The sequence below is a fragment of the Myxine glutinosa genome, chromosome 5 (genome assembly GCF_964187855.1).
Source record: "Myxine glutinosa chromosome 5, kmMyxGlut1.1, whole genome shotgun sequence".
Taxonomy (NCBI): Eukaryota; Metazoa; Chordata; class Myxini; order Myxiniformes; family Myxinidae; genus Myxine; species Myxine glutinosa.
In genome coordinates, this window is record NC_136265.1 from 31694883 (window position 1) to 31722339 (window position 27457).

Sequence of the window (27457 nt, forward strand, 5' to 3'; positions counted from 1 at the left end):
GATGACAAAAACAAGCCTATTCAATTTTGCTTCAGGTCCGAAACCAGATCCGGCCTCAGTGGGATACAAAATGTGAACTGGTCAGTAGGGTGGTCCAAAAATGCAAAAAAAAATCACTTTTTTATCTGGATTTTGATGCTCTATTGGATTATTGTTAGATATGGTCTAAATCATTCACCCAAAAAATATTTTGCATCTGAGTCATCTATAACCGCTCTGAGTCATCTTATTTGGCTAACCCCCGCTCTAGCAGGGAACATGGCCTTAAAATGCATGTTGTTGTTGTGTGTTGTGAGTCATCTATAAACTCATACACACTCATCATATAAATTTGTCATTTTGGTCAATTTTAATGAAAATCGTCCATGTTGAGGCTTACAAAGACTTTAGAAATATTTTTTCCCTAAATAATGTCATTGATGGTACATACCCCTGTGAAGTCCTCATGGTCGAAACATGAGTCAGACATGTATGAACATGTTTCAAACATGTTTCAAGCATTGTCAAACATGTTTCGACCATGATGATTTCATACTCACAGGCGCAATGCGCATGCAAAAAGTCATGAACCACAAAATGGCTTAGTACATGTACTTTTTGTACTTTTTGTACTAAAGTGCATGTACTTTTTCCACCTAGGTTGCTATTGGATTGTTCTCATTTAGCCAAATTTGGTGAAAAACGCCATATTTCAATTGAAGTGTGTATGAGTTTCTAGATGGAATCGAGCGAAAATATTTGGTGGGTGAATGTTTTAGACCATTTCTAACAATAATCCAGTAGAGCATCAAAATCGGAGAGATCGATGTTTTTTGGACCACCCTACTGGTCAGCCTTGGAGGTACGAACTCTTCCGAATGCTGTTCTAGCTATAACATTTGAATTCATCTTGTTATTCATTTCTACTTATATATTTACGTTTATGTATTTATATTTATTTATTTTTGCTTATCTGCATTTTTTTTTTGGAATTAACTTTATTTATTTATCCATGTTTTTTTATTTGTGCTTATTTATTTCTGCATATTTCTCTTCTGCATATTATTTATGGTGATTTATTGGTGTTTATGTTTATTTATTTTTGTGTGAATCTTGTAAGAAGTCCAAACCCCTTTACTGTTTGTTTCATGAAATAGACAGGTACATAACTTTGGTCAAATGTCAGATGTTGGAGAGAAAGAGATTGTTTTTGTTTTTTTAAAGTCTGTGTTTATCCTATGCGTTTATTTTTACACCTACAGCAACACAGAAAGCAAGATCCAGCTTGTGTTGTTGAATTTAAATCAAACTTGTTCGTGACTCAATTGGAACATGCAAAAAAGGTAATGAAGAAATTCCATCTGCCAATTGCACACCTGCAAAGCTTCAATGATTCACACACACACACACACAACATTGTTCCCTCAAACTTCTCCACTTGCAGGTGGCAACATATTTAAATGAGAGAATAACACAAGCATAATGTAGATTTCAATAATTTATCTGATTTTAAACTCGAAAGTTCTTCTAAATCCCATTTAATTAATCTCGGACCATTAGTTAAAAAGAAATTAATCAGAAAAAAAAAATCAGGGAAAAAAATTCTGCATGTTTTCTTAAACTGTTCGAACTAAGCGTTGTACCTGTCGAATTATGACATCATAATGAAGGCAACAATGACGTCATTGTTAACAACACTTATTCCCCATGCAGAGTTCTTTACAATGAACCATTTTTCATTCTCTTCCATGGAGCGGTTTTCGAGATAGAGGTGCAAAGCTTTTCGGTTTCCCAAGATGGCGCCTGTACCACGTGACATAAGACGTCATAATTATCACTAAAAAATTATACATGAGTAGACGCATACTTTGTTGTAGATTTTGCGTCAATGAGACCAACGGATGCCGATAAAATGTTTTTTGTTTTTTTTAATGCAGACATGTACGCGGACAATCGCTTACCCCGCTTTTCGCTTCGCGAGCGCAGGGTAATTCGGATGTAACAGGAAAGACAAAAGGAAAGACAGAAAGAGAGGTGAACAAATCGCAAAAAGAGCAGGGGGTGCAGGACCAGAAAGGCGGTAGAAGACAAAGAGACCACCGACCTGTCAGCGATGACGTGAACCGTGGCGTCACGTGGCGTGGCGTTGTTGTCATTCCCAATGCGCCCTGAAGGCACACGAAACGAATCGCGCCCTCAGGGCACTTCAAGATGCCTACAAAAAGGGCTTGCGCTGCGAATCACAGCGTTGAGAGCCAGGTGCTTTACCTGTACGTGCTCCAAGTTCGCTGTCACGGCGATGATCGCCGGGACAGTTTTTTTTGTAAACGCACCTCATCGTTTATAATTACCTTTTCCTTTGCAACCTGCAGCTTTACCTGTCGACGTGTTATCTATAAAGAAGGGGATTTTTAAAAATAAGGACAAGTAATATTTTTTGTACTTTCATTTTTTTTATAAAACATTATTATATATTCACTTATTAATGCAATTTACAAAATGTCTGATCTGCATTTCGCAAAGGATTGGTTTGGGGATTCCAATATGACAATGTCATCAAATCCCATGGGAAATGATGTGCCGGAGATATTATTTTGATGGGGAACCTCGATTGAAGAAGGATGTTCTCTTTGCAGGATAATGAAGGTGATGGTTTTGTACAAGATGCTTCTCTTATTGATCATCCTCGGAACATCCAGCGAGGTTCTCGCCATGAAAAAGGATTCCACGCGTGCGAAGCGCGACGATGATGAACGAGGATGGCTTATGCATCATAAGGATCGTCGAGGATGGAATGTCAATCCTGAGGAACGTCGAGGATGGCATACGATTCCTGAGGAGCGTCGAGGATGGAATGCGATTCCGAAGGAGCGTCGAGGATGGAATGCGATTCCGAAGGAGCGTCGAGGATGGAGTGTGTTTCCTCATGATCTTGGGAAATACAACAGGTAAGTGGGTATTGCTTACCTGGCTAACGTTCGGCAACTATGTATTCTTCGTAGTCGCTTTGCATTATCGCTGGGGTGCAGAGGGTTCCTCTGATGCAGTGCCCCCTGAAAGTTCGAGCAGGAATTTGTAATTTGTTCAGGCTGCCGGTGATAGCTCGCCCACTCTTCGTGAAGGATTCCTGGGAATCTTTAATGTCCACCAACGAGTGCCGGCAGTTGGGACGCCGAGTTTAACGTCCAGTTTATAGTTGGGCTCAGGTTCGAACCCAAGCAAGACATCGGAAAGGAGTGAGCATACCCCTTGACGATCCACCAAGCCTATGATGTAGTAAAGACAAAATTCCAAAAAAAAAAAAAAAAAACGAAAAAAACCCCAATATATATATATTTATATATATGTAAACTTGTGGGGTTATGCTTACACCTTCTAAGCAATAAGTATGTTGGTACATAATAAATAGAAGCTTTATGATTTTAGGCAAGCTTCAACGACCTCCTGCTAGATATCTTATTTTTTAGTGGACGCGTTTACGTTTTTTTAACATAAATTTTCATTGAGGTATCTATTTCACTGTTTACATTTATAGAAATTACAATTTTCAAATGCTAGTTATTGATAGAGGTTTATTTTAAACAAATGCTTTTATGTTTTTTTAACGTAAATTTTCATTATGGATGCTTTTCCTTTTTCCCCTTTACGGACATTATTGTCAAGGTTTATTTCATAGTTTACAGTTATAGAAATTAAAATTTTCAAATCCTACACATTGATTGAGGTATATTTTATGGAAGCGTTTCGGGTTTTGTTTCTGTAACTTTTCATTTACGGAAGCTTTCCGACGGTTCTGCGATTTTTCCCGGTGTATCGGCTTCGATGTCCGTCGGCGCGCCAAATTTCAGCTTTTTACATCACTAGATGGTGCCAAGCATTAGAATCAGTCAATCATTCAGTCAGTGGTTCGAAAGAGCTTTGCATATTACATGGATATATACTCCAATGTGGTATGCTTACACCTTGTAGGCAATGAGTATGTAGGTACATAATAAATAGAAGCTTTATGATTATAGGCAAACATCAACGACCTCCTGCTAGCTATCGTTTTTTTAACGGATGCGTTTATGGTTTTTACGTAAAATTTCAGAGGGTTTTATTTCACAGTTTACAGTTCTGGAAATTACAATTTTCAAATGCTAAATCTCGATTGAGGTTTTTTTTTTTTTTTAACGGATGCGTTTGCATATTATTGGTGGCAGCGTCTTTGAACCCATTCGTCCGCTGGCTCAACAAAGGACGACGAACGAACTGGGTCCGAATCCTGTATCCACGATATGTTACACACCCAAGAGCACCTTGAGGGCCGCATACGAGAAACGTCCCCCGCAGGGTCGTCGTATGACTTCGGTATCAGGTGTCAGGTGTGACTTCCGGTTCCTCGGGCGAGTGAGGCGTGCTTCGAGCTCTCCACGGCATCGAAGTTTGAGTGTTTTCCCATTCTTGTCTTTGTCAAATGTCCACTGGTTATTTTGCTGTGTCCGTGTTATTGTGTGTTTCTAGTTGGTGTTGGTTTGTGGTTCGTGCAAACTTGTGTGTAGTTAATCGTTTTCTGAGTCGTACCTCGTGCGCGGCCTGGTGACTTGGGGCTTCCCTCCCCCCGTCGGTGTTTTGTCGGTTTGGGTTATTTCCTTCGCTGTATTGCTTGTTTCTTTTATTTTATTTTCTCCCCCTCACCTCACCTCCCTAGACAAATAATTCTATATTGATTCTTTCTCTCCTCCCGGACACGTGCTTGTTCGCTCTCCTCCTCGTCTCGGCTTGTGCCCCGCCCCCTGTATCTCGTTTTCTTCCGCCTCTGCTCTTTCTTTCTCAAATCGACGTTCTCGCTTGGAGACTTTTCCCGGATTTTTTTTCTTTTTTCCATCGTTCTGTTTGGATATTGTTGGAATATGTTTAAACCGCAGCCGTGATGCTGACGCCTCCCCCCCCCCCCCACCCCCAGAATTTACATGTTTTAAACGTTTCCCAGTGTGTACCCTGGTCAGAATAGGTACACCGTATCCCTGCGTGTCGTAAGAGACGACTAAGAGGGTTGGCGTCAGGAAGGGCATCCGGCCATAAAAACATTGCCTCAAAAAGAGAACCATGACAATCACAAGTACATATGGGCAGGGTGCAGCCCGAAGTGGAGATCGGTTTCTGAGGTTTGGGACATGGAATGTGGGGACAATGACAGGGAGATCAGGAGAAGTGGTGGAAGTATTGGTCAGAAGAAGAGTGGACATATGTTGTGTGCAAGAGACGAGATGGAAGGGAAGTGGTGTGAGAATGGTGAAGGGTAGGCAGGGACAGAAATACAAGTTTGTGTGGCAAGGGTGCCCGGAGGGCGTGAATGGTGTTGGTGTCCTGTTTTCTGAGGAGTTTGTAGACAGTGTGGTGAGTGTGACTAGAGTGATAGGTTGATGATGGTGAAAATGATGATTGGAAAGCTCTTGGTGAACGTCATCTCACCGTCAAAGCGATATGCTCCGCAGGTTGGTCGAAGCGATGAAGAGAAGGACAAGTTCTGGTGTGCGATAGAGAAGCTGATGGAAAACGTGAAAGATGAGGAAGTTGTTGTGGTGGGAGGAGACCTGAATGGACATGTGGGAAGGAGTATGGATGGTTTTGAGGGAGTTCATGGGGGTTACGGATATGGTGTGAGAAATGGAGAAGGTGAAAGGATTTTGGAGTTTGCTGATGGAGCTGATTTGTTGATTTGTAATACTCAGTTCCAGAAAGAGGATAATAAGCTTGTTACATACACGTCAGGTGGGTCGACGACAACCGTTGACTACCTGATGGTGCGTCGGCGAGATAGGGGGCACCTCCGGGACACAAAGGTGATCCCGGGGGAGGAGGCTGTTTCACAGCACCACTTGGTTGTCTGCGACATAAGGGTGAAAGGTGCGAGGAGAGCTCGGCGGGTGAAGTACCAACCGAGAATGAAGGTGTGGAGGTTGAAAGAGGTGACAGTAAGGGAGGCATTAAAAGAGAGGCTGAGTAGGGTAGAGGATGATGTGGTTGAGCTTGAAAGTGGTTGGATGTCAATGAAAGCTAGTCTGTTGGGAGCCGTTGGTGAGGTATGTGGATGGACAAAAGGACCACCGAGGCACTCGGAAACATGGTGGTGGGATGTTGAGGTTGGAAAGAGGATTGACGAGAAGAGGAAGAAGTTCAAAGAGTGGCAGAAGGCGAAGGGTACGGGAGCAGAAACAGCAGAGCATGAAAGTTATAAGGCAGCCAGGAAGGCTGCAAAGAAAGAGGTAGCAAAGGTGCAGGAGGCATGTAGGAAAATGTTCGGAGAACGCTTGGATTCGGAAGAGGGTCAGAAAGCAGTATTCAGGATTGCAAAGCAGATAGCGAAAGAGAGGTGTGATGTGATGGGGGTGAGTTGCTTGAAGGATGAAGTGGGACAAATCGTTGTCGACCCAGATGGAATTAAAGGAAGATGGAAAAGATATATGGAAATGCTGTTGAATACAGAGAATGAATGGGATGGCAACATAGAGAGTAACCCAGTTTTAGGACCGGCAGAGAAGATAACTGAGAAGGAAGTTGAGGAAGCGATAAAAGCAATGAAGAGTGGAAAAGCGGGAGGGCCGACGGGAGTTGTGGGAGATATGTTGAAGGCAGCAGGAAGTTGGGGTGTGAAGAGAATGACAGAGATCTGTAATTTGGTGGTGAAAGAAGGCCGCATTCCAGTGGATTGGGAACTGAGTACCCTTGTCCCTCTATACAAGGGGAAAGGTGACCCTCTGGAGTGTGGCTCGTACCGAGCGATAAAGTTATTGGAGCATGGAATGAAGGTATTGGAAAGGGTGTTGGAGAGGAGGATAAGGAAGAAAGTGAAGATCGACGAAATGCAGTTTGGATTTATGCCAGGAAGAGGAACGACAGATGCGCTTTTCATTGTGAGGCAGTTGCAGGAGAAGTACATGGATAAGAGGAAGAAGTTGTTTTTTGGGTTTGTTGATCTGGAGAAAGCATTCGATAGGGTTCCACGCAAAGTATTGACATGGGCATTGAGGAAGTTAGGAGTGGAGGAATGGTTGATCAGAGTAGTGATGGCAATGTACAAAAGAGCACGCACAGCTGTAAGGACGAAGGACGGGAACAGTGGTGAGTTTGAGGTGAAGGTGGGAGTGCATCAGGGGTCGGTACTAAGTCCACTACTATTTGTAGCTGTGATGGAGGTGCTGGCTCAGACCGTAAAGGAGGGTTTACCGTGGGAGTTGTTGTATGCAGATGATCTGGTGTTGATTGCGGAAAGTATGGATGGACTGAAGGAAAAGATGAACAAGTGGAAGGAATGTATGGAGACAAAAGGTCTGAAGGTGAATATCGGAAAGACAAAGGTGATGGCAAGTGGTAAAGCATGTGGTGAGGTGGAAAGAACTGGGAAGTGGCCGTGTGCTGTGTGTAGGAAGGGTGTCGGAGTGAACTCCATTCAATGTACAGTGTGCTGAGTGGGTTCATCAAAAATGTAGTGGTCTGAGAGGGTCATTAACCAGTGTGGCAGCTACATTCAAATGTAAGGTGTGCACAGAGGGAGCTGCAGATGGAGGAAATGTTGAGTTGGATCTTGGAGACGGCGTGAAGCTGGAAGGTGTGAAAACATTTTTGCTACCTCGGAGACATGCTGAATGGAGAAGGTGGATCAGACTCGGCAACGGTTGCTCGAGTGAGATGTGCATGGAAGAAGTTTCGGGAACTGAGTGGCGTGCTGATGAGGAGGAGAGTGTCGCTGAAGCTGAAGGGAAAGGTGTATGCTGCATGTGTGAGAAGTGTTATGATTTATGGGAGCGAGACATGGGTAATGAACGTAGGGCAGCAACGAGGGCTGGAAAGGGTGGAAATGCGAATGGTTCGATGGATGTGCGGAGTATCGTTGAGAGAGAGGAAGACAAATGATGAATTGCGAAAGATGATGGGAATATTGCCTGTGATTGATGCTGTGAAGAGGAACAGGTTGAGATGGTTTGGTCATGTATTGAGGAAGGATGAAAGTGACTGGTTGAGAAGAGTGATGGAAGTTAATGTAGAAGGAAGTAGAGGACGGGGAAGACCGAGAAAGACTTGGCTAAAGATGGTGGAAGAAGAAATGCGGGCAAGGGGGTTAACAAGGAGAGATGCAGAAAATAGGGCAAAATGGAGAAGATTGTCATGGGGACCGCAAGGCTAACCCCCGCTCTAGCAGGGAACATGGCCTTAAAATGCATGTTGTGTGTTGTTGTGTTAACGGATGCGTTTACAGTCAGTTTTTTTTACGTAAAATTTTAGAGGGTTTTATTTCACAGTTTACAGTTCTAGAAATTACAATTTTCAAAAGCTAAATATCGATTGATGTTTTTTTTTTGGTTAATTTTTTTTTACAGACGAGTTTACGGGGGGTTTTTTTTTTTAACTTAAATTTTCATTTACGTAAGTTTTCCGATGGCTCTGTGACTTTTCCTGGTGTACCAGCTCAGATGTCCGTTGGCACGCCAAATTTCAGCTTTATACGACAACCGGAAGGTACCGAACATTAATATCAATCAGTCAGTGGTTCGAAAGAGCTTTATATATTAGATGTATCAATATAAGGAGCACACTGATCCTACACGTGACATGACACTGACGTCATGCACATACAGAGTTCTGTGTCTGGGAGTTCTATGGTTCAAACACCAGCAGAGTCTAACCAAAGACCCCAAAATAGTATGTGCTGCTTCTTTGCTTGACGCTTAACATTAAAAGGATAGAACACGGACAAACAACTCTGGGAAGACAATGGCTCCCAGTATAACCCTTGCCAAGAAACTGCTTCAGCAGCACCAACCTCTATAAAAAGTACGATACATAAAATCAAATCAAAAGGTGGGAAATTGACTTCGCTGAAGTTAGTTTCATGTCAATAAAACCAAGATAATAGTAGTTACAAACTCTTTGTTTTCTGTAATCAAGGTTTTCAGGTGTAATGTTTGTTTCTCTCCTGTCCCCTCCAGAGACTCATTTGAATGCTGCTGCTGCCAACCAAGTAACAAGGGGCAGAACGAACCTGATGTTCCATTCAAACGTCACAATGGTGGTATCGACCCACGATAATCATTCTCACCAATATTATCATTCAAGGAACTTTCATAAAGCTTTGCCTTCATAGCCCTCTCATGCTTTTCTCTCTGCTGTGACATCATGGAGCAAATCGTCGTCCGCCATTATGTCACACCTCCTCAGTACATGACAAAGTGACCATTTTCCTGTGATTCCTCAAATAGGTAACTGGTTATTCCAGTGCTAACACCACTTGGAATGATGACCAGCAAGTTGGCAACAGAAGTCTTTTCAAGTTCATCAGTTCACTAGCAGAAAATGGAGGATGCGATTCAAGGAAGCTTGGAGGTCAACCACGTGAGGCATGTGAGGATGCTGCATGGCCTCTTGAGTTTGCGTAGTCTGATGATTTCATTGCAATCTAAATTTGATATGAGCCCAAGACTTAGACACAAGACTTTAGGGGTGCAATGGAAGCAGGTTTGGGGATAGGGGTAGACAGAATACTCACGGCTCAAAGTCTGCAACACATTCCTGCATTTCATCCTTGCAAATTCCAGCTTATCAGCTTCCACGTTTCTGGAGCCCTCTGCAGATTCAGTTTCCCTACAAATCAATTCGCCAATTCCCCAGAAATCTTTCACCTCTGATCGATCTTTTAAGCTGTTGCTGCCCTTTTGCTTTTGGACTTTAACAACACGCCAGCCCAAACTTAGTTTCTGTGTATGTTTAGTTATGTATATGTGAGCAAAACATTAATTACATGAAAAAGAAGCTTCATATAATGGAATTGCAGAAGTAATTGCATTTTTCTGGATATTAAAGTTCGCATCACATGACTGGTGCGACCGCAATAAAAGCTTCATTGAAATGGTCCTTCGATGTTTTCACTGCCTTCAAAGTTCGCATTTATAACAAAGAGCACCTGAACACGGTATGTATGTGAACGATTACTTTCAAAGGCATTTATAATATAGTTATTTAATTAACAGAAAGATTATTTAAATTGGAGAATTCTTTTTAGCCATGTCCCGTGCACAGCAGGAGACAGGGTTTTGCTATCACTTCTGTGTGTGTGTGTGTGTGTGTGTGTGTGTGTGTGTGTGTGTGTGTGTGTGTGTGTGTGTGTGTGTGTGTGTGTGTGTGTGTGTGTGTGTGTGTGTGTGTGTGTGTGTGTGTGTGTGTGTGTGTGTGTGTGTGTGTCTGTCCAGGTCACATAACTTTTTTACCATTTGAGTTTTGGCATCAAATTTTCACCACAGCTTTATTATGATAATATGGAGAAGGGAAATTAATAATCTGAAATTTAAATTTACCATTTGAGTTTTGTCATCAAATTTTCACCAAAGCTTTATTATGATAATACGAAGAGAAATTAATAATCTGAAATTTAAATTTACCATTTGAGTTTTGTCATCAAATTTTCACTAAAGCTTTATTATGATAATACGGAGAAGAGAAATTAATAATCTGAAATTTAAATTTACCATTTGAGTTTTGTCATCAAATTTTCACCAAAGCTTTATTATGATAATACGAAGAAGGGAAATTAATGATCTGAAATTAAAATTTACCATTTGAGTTTTGTCATCAAATTTTCACCAAAGCTTTATTATGATAATATGGAGAAGGGAAATTAACTAATCTGAAATTTAAATTTACCATTTGAGTTTTGTCATCAAATTTTCACCAAAGCTTTATTATGATAATATGGAGAAGAGAAATTAATAATCTGAAATTTAAATTTACCATTTGAGTTTTGTCATCAAATTTTCACCAAAGCTTTATTATGATAATATGGAGAAGGGAAATTAACTAATCTGAAATTTAAATTTACCATTTGAGTATTGTCATCAAATTTTGACCAAAGCTATATTATGATAATACGGAGAAGGGAAATTAATAATCTGAAATTTAAATTTACCATTTGAGTTTTGTCATCAAATTTTCACCAAAGCTTTATTATGATAACTAGTGAGGTACCTGTGCTACTCATGATAATGACGACACATGACACTGACACTGTTACGCACGGGTGGGAGGCCAGAGGCAAACAGACAATGCAGAAACGGCAAATGCTAAAGCATGAAACCAATAAATTCCACATTCCTGTAGCACCTTCAGTCGCACATCAGACATGGACAGCAAGTTTGTGAAGGACTTCCATGAAGAACGTACCAGTTGGCAAACAAACCTTTCCGTTTGTTCCATACCCAGTCAATGGCGAATCTGCATATGGCGATCCATGAATTCACGTTTAGAAAGTAGAAACCATCATGGCATTTCGTTGTTCACTTGAACTCGATATCTCTTTTTTCATTCCAAACAGCATAACTCCAATGACAAATGAAATAACATTAATATAAAAAATAAACTTTTAACAACATCCATGACGTAATCAAATATTTAAATCCTGATGTGAAGTTCCGTACGGTTGGGTGAATACAATTACGAATTCAAAATCGTAATTGTATTCACTCAATTCCAATCATCAATTGATACTTTAACAAGACGATTAACACGATTAACGTTTAACGATTTAACATTACGATTGAATGACGGTTGTATTGGGATATTATCAAACCCGCGCATTGCCGTCTTCTATCCACTTCCGCATTCGCGGCAGGTTCATAATTGTCATCAAAATCTAAACAGTATTTGTAGAATTTCAAATAAAAGCCACATCACTGTTCATATCGGTAAATATTATTCCATCGTGTTTGTAAAAACTGGAAAATTGGAAAATTGGAAAACTTGGAAAAACAATATAGTATAGGAAAAACAAAAAAACAAAAACAAAATTTTTTTACTCCCAGGGGTCCCAGGAATACGCACCCAAAATATCGTTGCGATCGATTGAGCCGTTTTTGCGGTACCTTCAAATGGACAGACCGACATTTGGTGAATTATAGTAAGATACGGAGAAGGGAAATTAATAATCTGAAATTTAAATTTACCATTTGAGTTTTGTCATCAAATTTTCACCAAAGCTTTATTATGATAATATGGAGAAGGGAAATTAATAATCTGAAATTTTATATTTACCATTTGAGTTTTTGCATCAAATTTTCACCAAAGCTTTATTATTATAATACGGAGAAGGGAAATTAATAATCTGAAATTTAAATTTACCATTTGTTTTGTCATCAAAATTTTCAACAAACCTTTTTTATGATAATACGGAGAAGGGAAATTAATAATCTGAAATTTAAATTTACCATTTGAGTTTTGTCATCAAATTTTCAACAAACCTTTTTTCTTCTTTTTCTATACTTAGTCTAGGCTCGTGGTGCAAGAGCCAACAAATAGAACATACAATAAAGGAAGCGGGAAACAAGAGGGGGGGAGGGGGAGGGAAGTACAACAGTAGAGAATTAGGGCATCGGAAAACTTATTTATTATGAAAATAGGAAAAAGGCAAATTAATAATTTGGTCAAAAGGTCAAAGGTCAGCATCACATAAAATCGACAATTTTCATCCGATTGACCTGAAATTTTAAGAATTTGCATATTGGGTCACTGAATTGGTTTGCCAATCAAAAGCTAGAAGCTGATTGGTTTTTTTTAAATCAAAAGGTCAAAGGTCAACATTGCATAAAATCGCCAATTTCCACCTGATTAACCTGAAATTAAAAAAATAATTGCATATTGGATCACTGAATTGGTTCACCAATAAAAAGCTACAAGCCGATTAGTTTTTTTTTTACATCAAAATGTCAAAGGTCAAGGCTGCTTTAAAATCATCAATTTTTATGCTGTATTTTTTAAAAAGTGTTTCTGTTATTTTGAGCATACGGAAGAAGAAGAAGAAGAAGAAGAAGAAGACACCTAAATACAAACGGATGCGGACGGGCTTTGCATTTTCAGATACTTTCTTGTTATTATTTGTTTTGAGAAACTGCTATTTCCACGTTTTATGAAGACTAGGCCTGAGGCCTTATTAATTTGCCGTGAAATGTTCAATCATGGTTGCCCTCTTCATAGCCCAAAATGACAGTTCACTTGTGAAATGAGGAAAGCCGAGTAACGGGGTGTTATTACCCTGCGCATGCAAAGCGAAGGCAGGGTTGAGCCATCGGTTCACTTATTTTTGTCTGTCTGTCCTTCTGTCCTCAAACGTCAATTTATGATCGAGGAACAACTTCATTTCAATTGAATGTTATATTTTGAACACAAATCGGTGTATTTTGTATTTTGAACATTTTGAAAAGTGAATCGTAAAACGAACCTGCAGTTTAGCAGTACTTTGTCTCTGAATTCGTCCCGATCGCACATGCGCAGAGGAGCGAGATATTTTTAAGCGGTGAGGCTGCTTCAATATTTGGTTGCGTCTGTGTATTAAAAATTAAGAGGAAGAACCTTTCTACCCCCACCGTGTTTAATTATAAAGGGTTCAAAAGGGTAATTCCAAGACATTCTCCAACAAATAAACAAATGCAGTACCTTGTATTTTTGTGAAGCTTTAATAGTTACTGAGGATGATTTGTTATTAAATTGTACAGAGACAAAATTGTGAACTGTCGAGCTACATTCAAAGTACACCGCCCCCACGGCAAATAAATAAACAACATATCCACAAGCTCACGCGCCATCACCAAGGCAGCTTTGGCGCCCGGAGATTCCGCTGTGAAGCACATGGAGCCGGAATTGCAAGGGAGAGGTGTACAATAATTGATTGCTTAATTGTACTAGTGAGGTACCCGTACCCTGTCAATGGCGAATCTGCATATGGCGATCCGCGAATTCACGTTTAGAAAGTAGAAACCGTCACGGCATTCGCGGCAGGTTCATAATTGTCATCAAAATCTGAACAGTATTTGTAGAATTTCAATAAAATCCACATCACTGTTCATATCGGGAAATATTATTTCATCGTGTTTGGAAAAACTGGAAAATTGGAAAACTTGGAAAAATAATATAGCCTATTTTACTCCCAGGGGTCCCAGGAATACCCACCCAAAATATCGTTGCGATCGGTTGAGCCGTTTTTGCGGTACCTTCGAACGGACGGACATTTGGTGAATTATAGTAAGATAATTAAAAAAAATAAAAAATCGTAAAACAATTAATTTATTAATCAATTGGCTAATAGCATACCTAAACCACCAGTGTTTCATCCGAATCTGCAACTTTTTGAAAAGGAATGAAATAATTAATTTAAAAAGAGAATTTAAAAAGATAAAAAGAGAACTAATTAAAAAAGAGAATTTTAAAAGAAAAAAAAGAGAAAGAAAAGGAATTAAATAATTAATTAAAGAGGTGTAGAATAATTGATTGATTAATTGCATAATTAATAAAATAAAATAATCGTAAAACAATTAATTTATTAATCAATTGGCTAATAGCATACCAAAACCACCAGTGGTTCATACGAATCTGCAACTTTTTGAAAAGGAATTAAATAATTAATGAATTGAAAAAATAAATAAATGATCGATTAATTTATTAATCAATAAATAATTAATAAAGTACTTGATTAATCAATAAATTAAAAATATCCTTTATAGCCACATCCCTTGGTCACTGTCGTGTTCAAATATCAGCTTCCTCACTCTAAATGTGCCTGATATATTGCCCAGATGAGAAAGAAAACAAATAAGTAATTTATAATGAAAATAAATAAATAAATAATGGTAAAATAATTAATTTATTAAGCAATTGGGTAACAGAATACCTAAACCACCATAGTTTCATCCGAATCTGTAACTTTTTACCTCCGCCACCAAAGGTGGGTGGAGGTTATGTTTTCACCTCTGTCTGTCCGTTTGTTTTTTTGTGAACAAAATATCTCTAAAAGTTGTGGACGGATTCGGACGAAATTTGGCAGAGATGTAGCGTATGTGACAAGGACGATTCGATTCGATTTTGGTGAAGACCTGAATATGGAGTTGGATATGAGAATTTAAAAAAATTTAAAGTGATTCTTCACCATTTAGAGATAGGGACAAAAACGACACACAGCATGATATCTCAAAACGTGATGGATGGATTTGGACAAAATTTGATGGACAGGTTGTGTGTGTGACAAGAAAGAATCGATTCGATTTTGGTAAAAATCCGGATCCGGATCCAGCTAGTAGATTTTTTTAAGTGACTCTTCACCATTGAGTGATATGGCCAACCAGGCGGAGGTATGCTCTCTACTGAGTGCTGTTGTAGTTGAAAATGAATTAATTAGGTAATTCTTTGAATAATTAAATAATTAACTGAATAATTAAATAAGTCGCCGACAAAGTCGCCGGAGGCATGATGTTTTCAGGTTGTCTGTCCATCCGTCCGTGATAGGTTTTCGTTACCGTGATAACTTGAGAACGGCTGAAGGGATCTTAGTCAAACTTGGTGCAGGTATGTAGGATGAGGTTAAAGATGAACTGATTAGATTTTGGAGTGATGAGGTCAAAGGTGTTTAACCTTTCTAACCCACCGTGTTTATCCTGGTCATGTTAGGAAAAAATCCTGGTCATGTTAGGAAAAAATCCTGGTCATGTTAGGAAAAAATCCTGGTCATGTTAGGAAAAAATCCTGGTCATGTTAGGAAAAAATCCTGGTCATGTTAGGAAAATATCCTGGTCATGTTAGGAAAAAATCCTGGTCATGTTAGGAAAAAATCCTGGTCATGTTAGGAAAATATCCTGGTCATGTTAGGAAAAAATCCTGGTCATGTTAGGAAAATATCCTGGTCATGTTAGGAAAAAATCCTGGTCATGTTAGGAAAAAATCCTGGTCATGTTAGGAAAAAATCCTGGTCATGTTAGGAAAAAATCCTGGTCATGTTAGGAAAAAATCCTGGTCATGTTAGGAAAATATCCTGGTCATGTTAGGAAAAAATCCTGGTCATGTTAGGAAAAAATCCTGGTCATGTTATGAAAAAATCCTGGTCATGTTAGGAAAAAATCCTGGTCATGTTAGGAAAAAATCCTGGTTATGTTATGAAAAAATCCTGGTTATGTGAGGAAAAAATCCTGGTTATGTTATGAAAAAATCCTGGTTATGTTAGGAAAAAATCCTGGTTATGTTATGAAAAAATCCTGGTTATGTTAGGAAAAAATCCTGGTTATGTTATGGAAAAAATCCTGGTCAGGTTAGGAAAAAATCCTGGTTATGTTATGAAAAAATTCTGGTTATGTTAGGAAAAAATCCTGGTTATGTTATGAAAAAATCCTGGTCATGTTAGGAAAAAATCCTGGTTATGTTAGGAAAAAATCCTGGTTATGTTAGGAAAAAATCCTGGTCAGGTTAGGAAAAAATCCTGGTTATGTTATGAAAAAATTCTGGTTATGTTAGGAAAAAATCCTGGTTATGTTATGAAAAAATCCTGGTTATGTTAGGAAAAAATCCTGGTCATGTTAGGAAAAAATCCTGGTTATGTTAGGAAAAAATCCTGGTTATGTTAGGAAAAAATCCTGGTCATGTTAGGAAAAAATCCTGGTTATGTTATGAAAAAATCCTGGTTATGTTAGGAAAAAATCCTGGTTATGTTATGAAAAAATCCTGGTTATGTTATGAAAAAATCCTGGTTATGTTATGAAAAAATCCTGGTTATGTTAGGAAAAAATCCTGGTTATGTTATAAAAAAAATCCTGGTTATGTTAGGAAAAAATCCTGGTTATGTTATGAAAAAATCCTGGTTATGTTAGGAAAAAATCCTGGTTATGTTATGAAAAAATCCTGGTTATGTTAGGAAAAAATCCTGGTTATGTTATGAAAAAATCCTGGTCATGTTATGAAAAAATCCTGGTTATGTTAGGAAAAAATCCTGGTCATTTTAGGAAAAAATCCTGGTCATGTTAGGAAAAAATCCTGGTCATGTGATGAAAAAATCCTGGTTATGTTAGGAAAAAATCCTGGTCATTTTAGGAAAAAATCCTGGTCATGTTAGGAAAAAATCCTGGTCATGTGATGAAAAAATCCTGGTTATGTTAGGAAAAAATCCTGGTCATTTTAGGAAAAAATCCTGGTCATGTTAGGAAAAAATCCTGGTCATATGATGAAAAAATCCTGGTCATGTTAGGAAAAAATCCTGGTCATGTGATGAAAAATTCCGGGTCATGTTAGGAAAAAATCCTGATCATGTTAGGAAAAAATCTTGTTCCCGCGATAACTTGTGAACCAGTAATGGGATTCTGACCAAATTTGGTAAAAGTATGTATTATGATGCAAAGACAAACTGATTAGATTTTGGCATCAAAGGCGAGGAGTGAGGTTATTTCGTGATTTTGGTGAGGTCAGAGGTCATGTCAGGTAAAAACGTGATACTTGAGAACAGCTGAATATATTTAAATCAAACTTGGTACAAGTATGTATAATGATGTAGTAATGTGGGCGGAGGCATATCGGTCGACGTCGTGACGTCAGAGTGTTGTTCTAGGTTTGGATATATGATTGCATTGAGTAAGAAGCTCCAGGGTTCCACGCTGGATATTATGCGAGGTTACATGATGGTGGAACATGTTAAAGGAACCATATCAGCTGCAAGGGAAAACAATCATGATTATGACTGTATACAGAAAAGCAATGCGAATGGCACAGGTGGTAAACCTCACATCATTAGTTCCACCGAGGTGTTGTGGAAGGCAAACTCAAAGAAATAACATACCTGCAGACACACCAAAGGAGTACTTCAGGCTTGCCATTTTCTTCCTTTCCTTGACTCGCTAATCCAGGAGTTTAGCATGCGGTTTGGTAGTTTGGCCAAGCAGGTTGGAAGAGCCATCAGTTTGATTCCTTCACATTTGAAACATTTACCCTGCGCAGTCAACTTGGTGCGAGCCAAACTTTCTGTTTTTGAACGTTTGCTTTTTCTTTGATCCAATATGGCTGCCAGACCACCTGAGCGATTACATCATAAATTTATATTCTCCAATATAATTGTTGCATAGATCACGCTCAATAAATTTCAAACTGATCAGACTAAGAGTTGTCCCTGTTGAATTATGACATCATAATTACGGAACCAATGACATCATCGTTAACAACAGCTGTTCCCCATATGGAGTTCTTTACAATGAGCCACATTTCAAGTTTTTCCATGAAGCGGGATCGGAGATAGAGGGACAAAGTTTTTCGGTTTTTGCAAGATGGCGCCTTTACCGCTGAACTATGATGTCATAATTATCATTAAAATATTCTAAAGGAGGAAGCGTTCCTATGGTGAAAATTTCGTGTCAATCGGTCCAAGAATTGCAGAGAAAAAATTCATACTGATTGAATCAAGCATTGTACTTTCCGAATTATGACGTCATTATTACGGTACTGATGACATCATCATTAACATATCTTATTCTCCAAGGAGAGTGCTTGACATTCAGCCATATTTCAATTTTTTCCATGGAGTGGTTTCGGAGGTATAGAGGTCCAACTTTTTTCGATTTTTCCAAGATGGCGCCTGCACCACGTGACCAATGACGTCGTAATTATCATTAGAACAATTCTACAGGAGGAGCCGCTCATATTCTGAAAATTTCGTGTTCATCGGACTAACAGTTGCAGAGAAATTCTTTTTTAAAATACTGATCAGATCAAGCGTTGTACTTGTCGAATTATGACGTCATAATAGAGGCTGCTATGACATAATCATTAACATATCTTATTCCCCATGGGGTGTACTTGACAATGAGCCATGTTTAAATTTTTCTTTTTAGCGGTTTGGGAGATATAGAGGATAACGTCTATCCAAGATGGCGTCTGTACCACGTGACCTATGACTTCATAATTATCAGCAAAAAAAATCTGCAGGCAGAGGCGCTCCTATGGTAAAATTTCACGGCACACGGCACACGTACCCAGCCGATTGCTTAACCCCGCTTTTCGCTTCGCGAGCGCAGGGTAATTACTAGATCAGCAATCTTTGGACACCATCCTGAGTTACTATAAGGAGGACTTGTCTATGCCATCCACATTCGAGCAAGAGTTGGTGTTACTGCACCGTATGTGGGACCGACAAGACAGCAAGCCTGATGACATCTCAACAACCCTTGAAGACACTAAAACGTGCCCACTGATGTTCCCAAATATCCCCAAAATCCTAAATTTGTTGCTACTAACATCTGAGACATCCAGTGGCGTTGAAAGGGCAAACTCGTCACTGAAATCCATAAAGAATGCATCCAGGAGCACCATGGTGGAGGATCGATTCAATGCTTCGGTGGTGTTATATGTGCACAAACATATTGAGTTAGACATTGAGAGGGTAGTGGACATGAAGACAACAAAACATCCCTGAAAGATGTTATTCATGAATCCTCTGTCTGACTAAATAGGTTTCATCAGACAATCGCAGTGACGTCACACATCAACTTTGTTGTCCGAATGCTTATTTATCGTTGCAGTTTGCGTCGGAACAATTGATTTGTCGTGATCATTACGCCATATATTTCATTATGTGCAATGTTTGCTTTTTCAGTCAATTGCATTTTTATCATGAGATAGTAATTAAAATAAATGTTGAGTTTTGAGAAAAGGTTTTTTTTCACCAGAGTACTTATTACCCTGCGTTCGCGAAGCGAAAAGCGGGGTTAAGCATTCTTGTGCATACGTGTGCAGTGCGTGTCTGCATTTTAAAAATTCATTTTCTGGGCAACCGTTGGTCCGATTGGCATGAAATTTTCACCATAAGAGGGCCTCCTGCGGTAGAATATTTTGATAATTATTATGACGTCATAGGTCACGTGTTACAGGCGCCATCTTGGAAAAACTTCGCACCTCCATATCTCTGAAACCACTCCATGGAAAAAATTGGGACACGGCTCATTGTCACTCTACTCTGGACATGCTGCTTCTGCTTTCTCAACAATGGATGGAGGTCCTCAACGCCAAACAGGAAATTAGACCTGTCTCCCTTGACATTTCACGTGCCTTCGATACGGTCTGGCACCCTGCTCTGCTCACCAAACTCTCCTCCTTTGGTATCCATGGAAATCTCCAAGCATGGCTGGCGGACTTCCTCTCTGGTCGTAGTCAACGTGTGGCCCTGAATGGGTTTCTCTCATCTCCTCTTCCTGTTCAGGCTGGAGTTCCCCAAGGTAGTGTTCTGGGCCCTGTGCTTTTTCTGGTCTTCATCAATGATCTCTCTGACTCTCTTGAAAATCCTCTCTATCTCTTTGCTGACGACTCTACTCTCTGTCGCTCCATTCCTCATCCCTCAGATCGGCAGTCTGCAGCCTCCTCACTCTCTGCAGACCTGGACAAAATCACAGACTGGGCAAACAAATGGAATATGTCTTTCAATCCTGATAAATCTCACACTCTTACGATGTCTCTCCGAAAAGACCGACTGGACAACCCTCCCATCCACTTTCTGAATAATCCTCTCCAAGAAGTTCTGTCACTCAAGCTTTTTGGTCTCACTATCTGCCATGATCTTTCCTGGGAAAACCACATTTCAAATCTGGCCTCCAAATCCAGTCGCCGACTGGGCATCCTCCGTCGTGCGAAGTCCTTCCTTGGCACACCTGAGCTCCTCACCACATACAAGGCTATCATCTGCAGCTCTATGGAATACTGCCCTCCCCTCTGGGCTGATGCTCCTGCCTCACACCTAGCTCATCTTCACGCTGTTGAAACCAAAGCGTTCAGAATCATTGGAATCTCCCGCGATGAAGCTAACTCCAAGGGCCTTTCACTCACTCACCGCAGGCAGGTTGGTGGTCTTTCCGTCTTCTACCGACTCCTCTCTGGCCTTGCCCCCCCCCCAGCTCTCTCTGGGCTCTGTCCCCCAAATATTCCTACAGGTCGCACAAGATCTGCCTGCAACCCTCTTATGGTTAAACTGCCAACATCAAGTCTCTCTGCTCACCTTCACTCTTTCATTCTTCTTTTCTCCCACCCTGGAACAAACTCCCCCACTCCCTTCAATCCCACCCCTCCCTCCAGGTCTTTAAAACAGCTGTTCACCACCATCTCTTATCTTCCCCCATCCAAAACCTTGATCTTTTCTACCCCCGCTAATTCACCCCAGATCCACTTTTTTTAAATTCCAACTTCTTTCCTGGAAGTCCTTGCAGTGTCCATATGTTTTATATCTCTCCCACCTCCCCCCAAGCCCTCTCCCTCCCACAGATCTCTCGATGTCCCTACTCTAAAATGTTGTGTTTGTGTACTTCCCCCTCTCTCCCCATCTTATCTACTGCTCCCCTTATTATATTGTTACAGTTTTTAGAACTTTCACATCAAATTTAGTATTAAAATTCCTTATAAATAACCCCTGTGTACATTTCCCCCTTAATTGGCTGCTAATTGAAATGAGCACCTTAGCTAGTCCATGTACAAGCACGTAGCCAATCATAGAACCTCTCTATAGTTATTTCTTTATTATGTGTATCAGTTAAGGCTATGTGTCCACTAGTCGACCTTACGCTGCACCAATTCAAATAAGATAGATCCCCTGTTCAATCGTTCCAAAGCCTACATTACCAACTGCATTCGCCTACATCTCCAACTGCATTCGCCTACATCTCCAACTGCATTCGCCGCCATTCACCATGTGCTCCAGCTTGGAGAAGAAGGGCGTGGCCCACCCATCGTCATCAAAGGGTGGAGCCAGAAACCCCTTACGACCAACCAAGAATGAGTGGGTATGGCTCAAGAGGGCGGGGTTATAAAACCCGTTGCATCAGCCCCCAAGAGAGATGCGTAATGGGCCAGATGAGAGAGGGAGGACGAATTGCAAGTTCTGTTGAGGTCGAGTGGAGCGAGCAGGGGCGAGTGGCAGAAAGAGGGCCACGGGGATTGCCTGATTCGCGGTCAGGAGTGGCACTCAGGTCCTTGGGACTTTTCATTGACCAAATACCCTGGCTGCTCCCGACCGGAAGGAGCATTGGGATTTCCAGGATTCACGTCGGTCAGTTACAGACAAGGGGCTAACCCCTCCTTGATAAGGGGAAGGCCGACGTTGAGATCCGTAACAATATGTTTTATGTGTCGGTTTGACTTTTTGTGTGATTAATGTTAGCTCTTTCACGAGCCTCGACCTTGTATACCCAAAAATTTATTTTTTTTAATACAAAAACCCCGATGATCCAAAAGTCCCTGAGAACCCAAAAGACCTAGATGACGCACAAAAAAACAAAAGTTCCCGAAGACCCAAAAGACCCAGATGACCCAAATGTCCCCGAGGACCCAAAAGTCCTTGAGGACCCAAAAGTCCTTGAGGACCCAAAAGTCCCAGATGACCCAAAAGTTCGAGGACCGAAAAGACCCAGAGGATCTAAAAGACACAGAAGACCCAAAAGACTCCGAACACCCAAAATATCCACGAGTCTGGCAGGCAGGTATGCTACAAGGCGGTGAACACCAATGAAAATTTGGTCCAATGGACCGACAGGCCCATGAATTCATTTAAATAGGCAGGGGATTCTCAATGACATTTTACATTGGCATCATATTTTCGTTGTCTTATTTAACGACATTCTTAAAATCACGAGAAAGAAAAGATGTAAAGAAGCATAACCAATATGTGTTTGGCAGGACCATGAAGTGCTTGTTGCTGTTTGTGCTGATCCTGTACGTGACCATCTCCGATCTGTCCACTGATGTCCTCGCTAACGAGATGGAATCCAAGACCTTGATCTCAGAAAACAAACAACGTCGTGGTTGGGTGTTTTCACAGGACACTGGATTGCCTGGAAACAAACAAATCAAGCCAGATGTAAGTTACTTGCAGGACTTATAAAGTACAAAGCAAACTTGAGTCCCTGATGTGAGTAGGAACTACTGAGCCACTTGTTCAACTTGTGTGTCATCTTTAACATTGTTGGGGGTATCGCTTCTACTTATTAATAACTAGCAGAAGTACCCGGCATTGCCGGGCGGGGGAGGGGAGGGAAACGGGGGGAGGGGGAAGGGGAGGGGAGGGGGGAGGTGGGGGAAGGGGAGGAGGAGGGGGAGGGGGAGGAAGAGGGGGGAGGAGAGAGGAGGGGGAGGGAGGGGGAGGGGGAGGGGAGGGAGGGGGAGGGGGAGGGGAGGGAGGGGGAGGGGAGAGGAGGGGGAGGGGAGGGGAGAGGAGAGGAGGGGGAGGGGAGGGAGGGGAGGGGGAGGTGGGGGAAGGGGTGGAGGAGGGGGAGGGGAGGGGGAGGAAGAGGGGGGAGGGGAGAGGAGGGGAGAGGAGGAGGAGGGGGAGGGGAGGGAGGGGAGGGGGGAGGTGGGGGAAGGGGAGGGGGAGGAAGAGGGGGGGAGGGGAGAGGAGGGGGGAGGAGGGGGGAGGAGGGGGATGGGGAGGGAGGGGGCCAAATATCAAGTACGTGAGCCTCTCTGTTTAGGAGTCTATCGGTAACATTACATACACACAAACTGTGTTTTATGTTCAACTAGCAGAAGTACCCGGCATTGCCGGGCAGGGGAGGGGAGGGGAGAAGAGGGGGGGAGGGGAACGGGGAGGGGAACGGGGGGGAGGGGAGAAGAGGGGGGGAGGGGAGAAGAGGGGGAGGGGGAGGGGGAGAGGTGGAGAAGAGGGGGAGGAGGAGGGGAGAGGGGAGAAGAGGGGGGATGGGGAGGGGGAGGGTGAGAGATGGGAGGGGGAGGGGTGGGAGGGGGAGGGGGAGGGGGGAGGGGGGAAGGGGGGGAGTGGAGGGGGGAGGGGGGGAGGGTGAGGGATGGGCTGAGGTGCGCTGAGGTAAATATGAATAAAAAATATGGATCTCATCAAATATGGTCTCGGCCATGTTCGTCCCAGGCTCAATGGCCATGTCTATGCCAAATATCAAGCACGTGAGCCTCTCCGTTTCGGAGTCTATCGGTAACATCACACACACACACACACACACACACACACACACACACACACACACACACACACACACACACACACACACACACTGTGTTTTATATATATAGATGGTCTGGTGGCGGTGATGGAACATCACGTGATCGCTCTGAGCGAATCAGCGCGCTGCTCTGCCACTGGCTCAGATTCCGTGTATAATATTCCTCGCTGAAATGCGCTGAGGTAAATATGAATAAAAAATATGGATCTCGTCAAATATTTTTAGGTCAGCCACGTCCTTCCCAGGCTCAATGGCCATGTCTGTGCCAAATATCAAGTACGTGAGCCTCTCCGTTTAGGAGTCTATCGGTAACATTACACACACACAAACTGTGTTTTATGTTCAATGGTCTGGCGGCGGGGATGGAACATCACGTGATCGCTCTGAGCAAATCAGCCGCTGCTCTGCCACCGGCTCAGATTCCGTGTATAATATTCCTCGCTGAAATGCGCTGAGGTAAATATGAATTTAAAATATGGATCTCGTCAAATATTTTGAGGTAGGCCATGTTCTTCCCAGGCTCAATGGCCATGTCTATGCCAAATATCAAGCACGTGAGCCTCTCCGTTTAGGAGTCTATCGGTAACATTACACACACACACACACACACACACACACACACAAACTGTGTTTTATATATATAGATGGTCTGGCGGCAGGGATGGAACATCACCTGATCGCTCTGAGCGAATCAGCGCGCTGCTCTGCCACCGGCTCAGATTCCATGTATAATATTCCTCGCTGAAATGCGCTGAGGTAAATATGAATAAAAAATATGGATCTCGTCAAATATTTTGAGGTAGGCCATGTTCTTCCCAGGCTCAATGGCCATGTCTATGCCAAATATCAAGCACGTGAGCCTCTCTGTTTAGGAGTCTATCGGTAACATTACACACACACACACACACACACACACACACACACACACACACACACACACACACACACACACACATACACACAAACGGTGTTTTATAGATATAGATATGGACTATTTGCAAATTCTTTAAATTTCAGGTCAATCAGGTGAAATTGATGATTTGATGGAACCTTGACCGTAGATCTTTCGATCTAAAAAAAACAATTGGTTTGTTGCTTTTGATTGGTGAACCAATTCAGTGACCCAATATGCAAATTTTTAAATTTCAGGTCAATCGGATGAAAATTGACGATTTTATGTGACGCTGACCTTTGACCTTTTGACAAAATTATTAATTTGCCTTCTCCATATTCTCATAATAAAGCTTTGTTGAAAATTTGATAACAAAACTAAAATAGTAAATTGAAATTTCAGGTCAATTGGATGAAAAGTGATGATTTAGTTGACGCTGACCTTTAACCTTTTGGCAAAACTAATTACAGTTGTGCTTTTTTGCAAATGAAAACTAGCATCACAAAGTATTTCGTTTTCAAACATATTGTTATGTTTGGCGGGTGGAGCAATATGTAGAGCAGCTAGATCTGAATAGGTAACGTGCTTCGTCTGTCACGGTAAGGAAAACTACCTGTAATAAGTTCATGTGTAGGCGTTTTGTCGGGTAAGGAGTATACTTGTGAACCTACCAGGAGGTTCGTGTGTTAAGTAGAGTTAAGGATTAAAGAGTATCGCCCCTGTGTGTCCTCACCTGGTTAGCCAAACCTTTGTCCCTTTTGGCACCGCAACCACAGACATTCCGACAGGTCCTTAGCGCAACACTAAGTAATGCCCTTCCCTGACATGACTGTGAAAGAGAACCGGCAAAAGGAAACCAGGCCGGGACACCGCCGATAATGGCCACCGCCATTTACACCTCCGACAGGCCTATCCACCTCGAGTGCCACGTGCTATGACCACACCACAGGCCTGTGATTCGGTGGAGGCCACTGATTGGGTGGTGCGCCAAAGCTGACATCACCGCCGCGGAGTGATACGAGGGGCGGCAGGACTTTCGTGGAGTGAGAGCAGTTGCGCGGCAGTTGGTTCAGAGCAGTTGCGTGGCAGTTGGTACAGAGTTGGTGCGCGGCAGTTGGTGCAGAGCAGTTGCACGGCAGTTGGTTCAGAGCAGTTGAGCAGCAGTGGGTCTTGCGCCGAGTGAGTCTTGAGGCGCAGTAAAGTGAGTGAGTTGGCAAGCAGAGGAGTTGGCCAGCAGTGGAGTTCGGACAGGGAGAGAATTGTGAGAGTTGTTTCGTTGGCTTGAACTTGGCTTGAAGCGGCACTTGGCGTGCAGTGGACTCACGCTCTCTTTCCCCCTTGGCCGTTCTTCGTCGTTCTGTGTTCGTGCTCGAGTTGAGGGTCGACCTTGTGTGGAGCTCGCTGGCCTGCGTTGGACGCATGGTGCCTGGTGCATGGACCTCGTGGGCGGCAAGAGGATCGGAGCTTGGAACGGGGCCTACCTCATGTGCAAACGATCGGAGCGTGGAGCGGGGCCTGGTGGCGGCTGAGCGGGGTCGTGTTACACGCAAGACTACAGACAGATAAGACTGAGCACTCTACATTACCTTTCCCAATTACAGGACGAACGTGTTCTTTTTATTAATTAATATCCCCTCATCTTGTTTCTAAAATCTGCCGTGTGGGGACGTCCCAATTAGGATATTTGTTACCGTCGCGTGCTTTTTCCTGTCCTTGCCTTTTTCCTTTAATAAACCCTTGCATTATTTTGCATCCCCTGTTAAACCTGTGCCCGCTTGAGTTAATCCCCTTACAGGACCGGAGCTACGTCGGTGCGCTGAAGGTAAGCTTTTGCCGCAGCCTCCATTTTCCTTCTTCCTCCCGCGCGACATATAGCCGAATCCGTGTTTGGTTGTTGCCTCCGAATAAGACCGTTTAGGCCATCCGCAACTCTAATGTTAACCGGAGTTGCGTGACAATATGTCGCAAAGTGTATTGCTATTACTTACTTCCGTAATCAATATGCGTTAATCAACTTTCTTTTCTTTCTTTGTTACAACTTTCTCCCATTTGTTTCCGTTTTCCTCCAGGGATCGACATGATGGAGCTTGACACTTGGGGCTACAATGCAATGCTTGCTTCAATCTGACAAGACAAATCCTTTTATTCCCACTACTGCCAATAGTTGCCATCTGGAATACGCATGGAAGGCTCAGAAGGAGATAAGCTGGAATATCAGAAAGGAAATGGTTTTATCTGGCACCGCTTGTTTGAATGAGCACAATATGAATGCGGACACACCAAGTATACATTGTGCTACAAAATGATCTGCCTTATGGGATAATCTACGATAAATGACTGTCTTTTCTATGCAATATGGGAAGCTGCTTAGACTGGGATCTCATGAAATGTCCATGAGGTAACTCATGCACTTTCAATAAAAGCTTCATGTGTGGCTCAGCTGTATGATGTGATATTGGATTTGGGATTCCAAGTGACAATGACTGGAACTATGTTTCTAAAAGAAAACATTATCATAAGGATCGGTTTTTCTTTACAGGAGGCTCATGGAAGAGCAAGGTTAAACTTATCAGTGGGGCAACCATTGTGCACAACTGACGAGGGTAATACATATCATGGGACAGGATGGCACGAGATGGTAGTGCACTGCTTGCTTGAAGCCCTGGAGGGAAGAGCGAGGCAGAACTGCCTCTGGAAGGTGGTTCCATAGATGGGATAAGCAAGGAATGTGTGCAGTCCGCTTGGATTTGGGAAAATTTTAGAGCCCTCTCGTTAAAATCATAGGACAATCAAGGGATGTGGGTAATGGTGA

At 42.0% G+C, this 27457-nt stretch overlaps 1 protein-coding gene and 1 long non-coding RNA gene across 4 annotated transcripts; both read left to right on the forward strand.

The window, feature by feature from the left end:
• The first annotated feature begins 1240 nt into the window (after positions 1 to 1240).
• Positions 1241 to 9869, forward strand: LOC144892237 (uncharacterized). Of its 3 annotated transcripts, none has more exons than XM_078777833.1 (4): positions 1252 to 1322; positions 2616 to 2927; positions 4182 to 4343; positions 8949 to 9869. In XM_078777833.1, the coding sequence occupies exons 1-4, from the start codon at positions 1312 to 1314 to the stop codon at positions 9046 to 9048; spliced, it is 585 nt and encodes a 194-aa protein (XP_078633959.1). In that variant the 5' UTR covers positions 1252 to 1311; the 3' UTR covers positions 9049 to 9869. The 3 variants fall into 3 exon arrangements, with proteins under 3 accessions (XP_078633961.1, XP_078633959.1, XP_078633960.1); XM_078777834.1 differs by lacking the exon at positions 1252 to 1322 and adding an exon at positions 2227 to 2406; XM_078777835.1 differs by lacking the exon at positions 4182 to 4343 and having other exon boundaries at positions 1241 to 1322.
• An 11753-nt stretch (positions 9870 to 21622) lies between these two features.
• Positions 21623 to 27084, forward strand: LOC137428628 (uncharacterized). The gene is made up of 2 exons (XR_013623332.1): positions 21623 to 22639; positions 26715 to 27084. It is a non-coding gene; the product is annotated as an uncharacterized LOC137428628 (long non-coding RNA).
• The last annotated feature ends 373 nt before the right edge of the window (positions 27085 to 27457 follow it).

Bases quoted from the DNA above. Each gene is read 5' to 3' on its own strand.
- LOC144892237 (XM_078777833.1), top strand. The intron at 2,928-4,181 runs GTAAGTGGGTAT...TATTGGTGGCAG, and splicing joins GATCTTGGGAAATACAACAG to CGTCTTTGAACCCATTCGTC. The intron at 4,344-8,948 runs GTGTGACTTCCG...TGTCCCCTCCAG, and splicing joins ACTTCGGTATCAGGTGTCAG to AGACTCATTTGAATGCTGCT.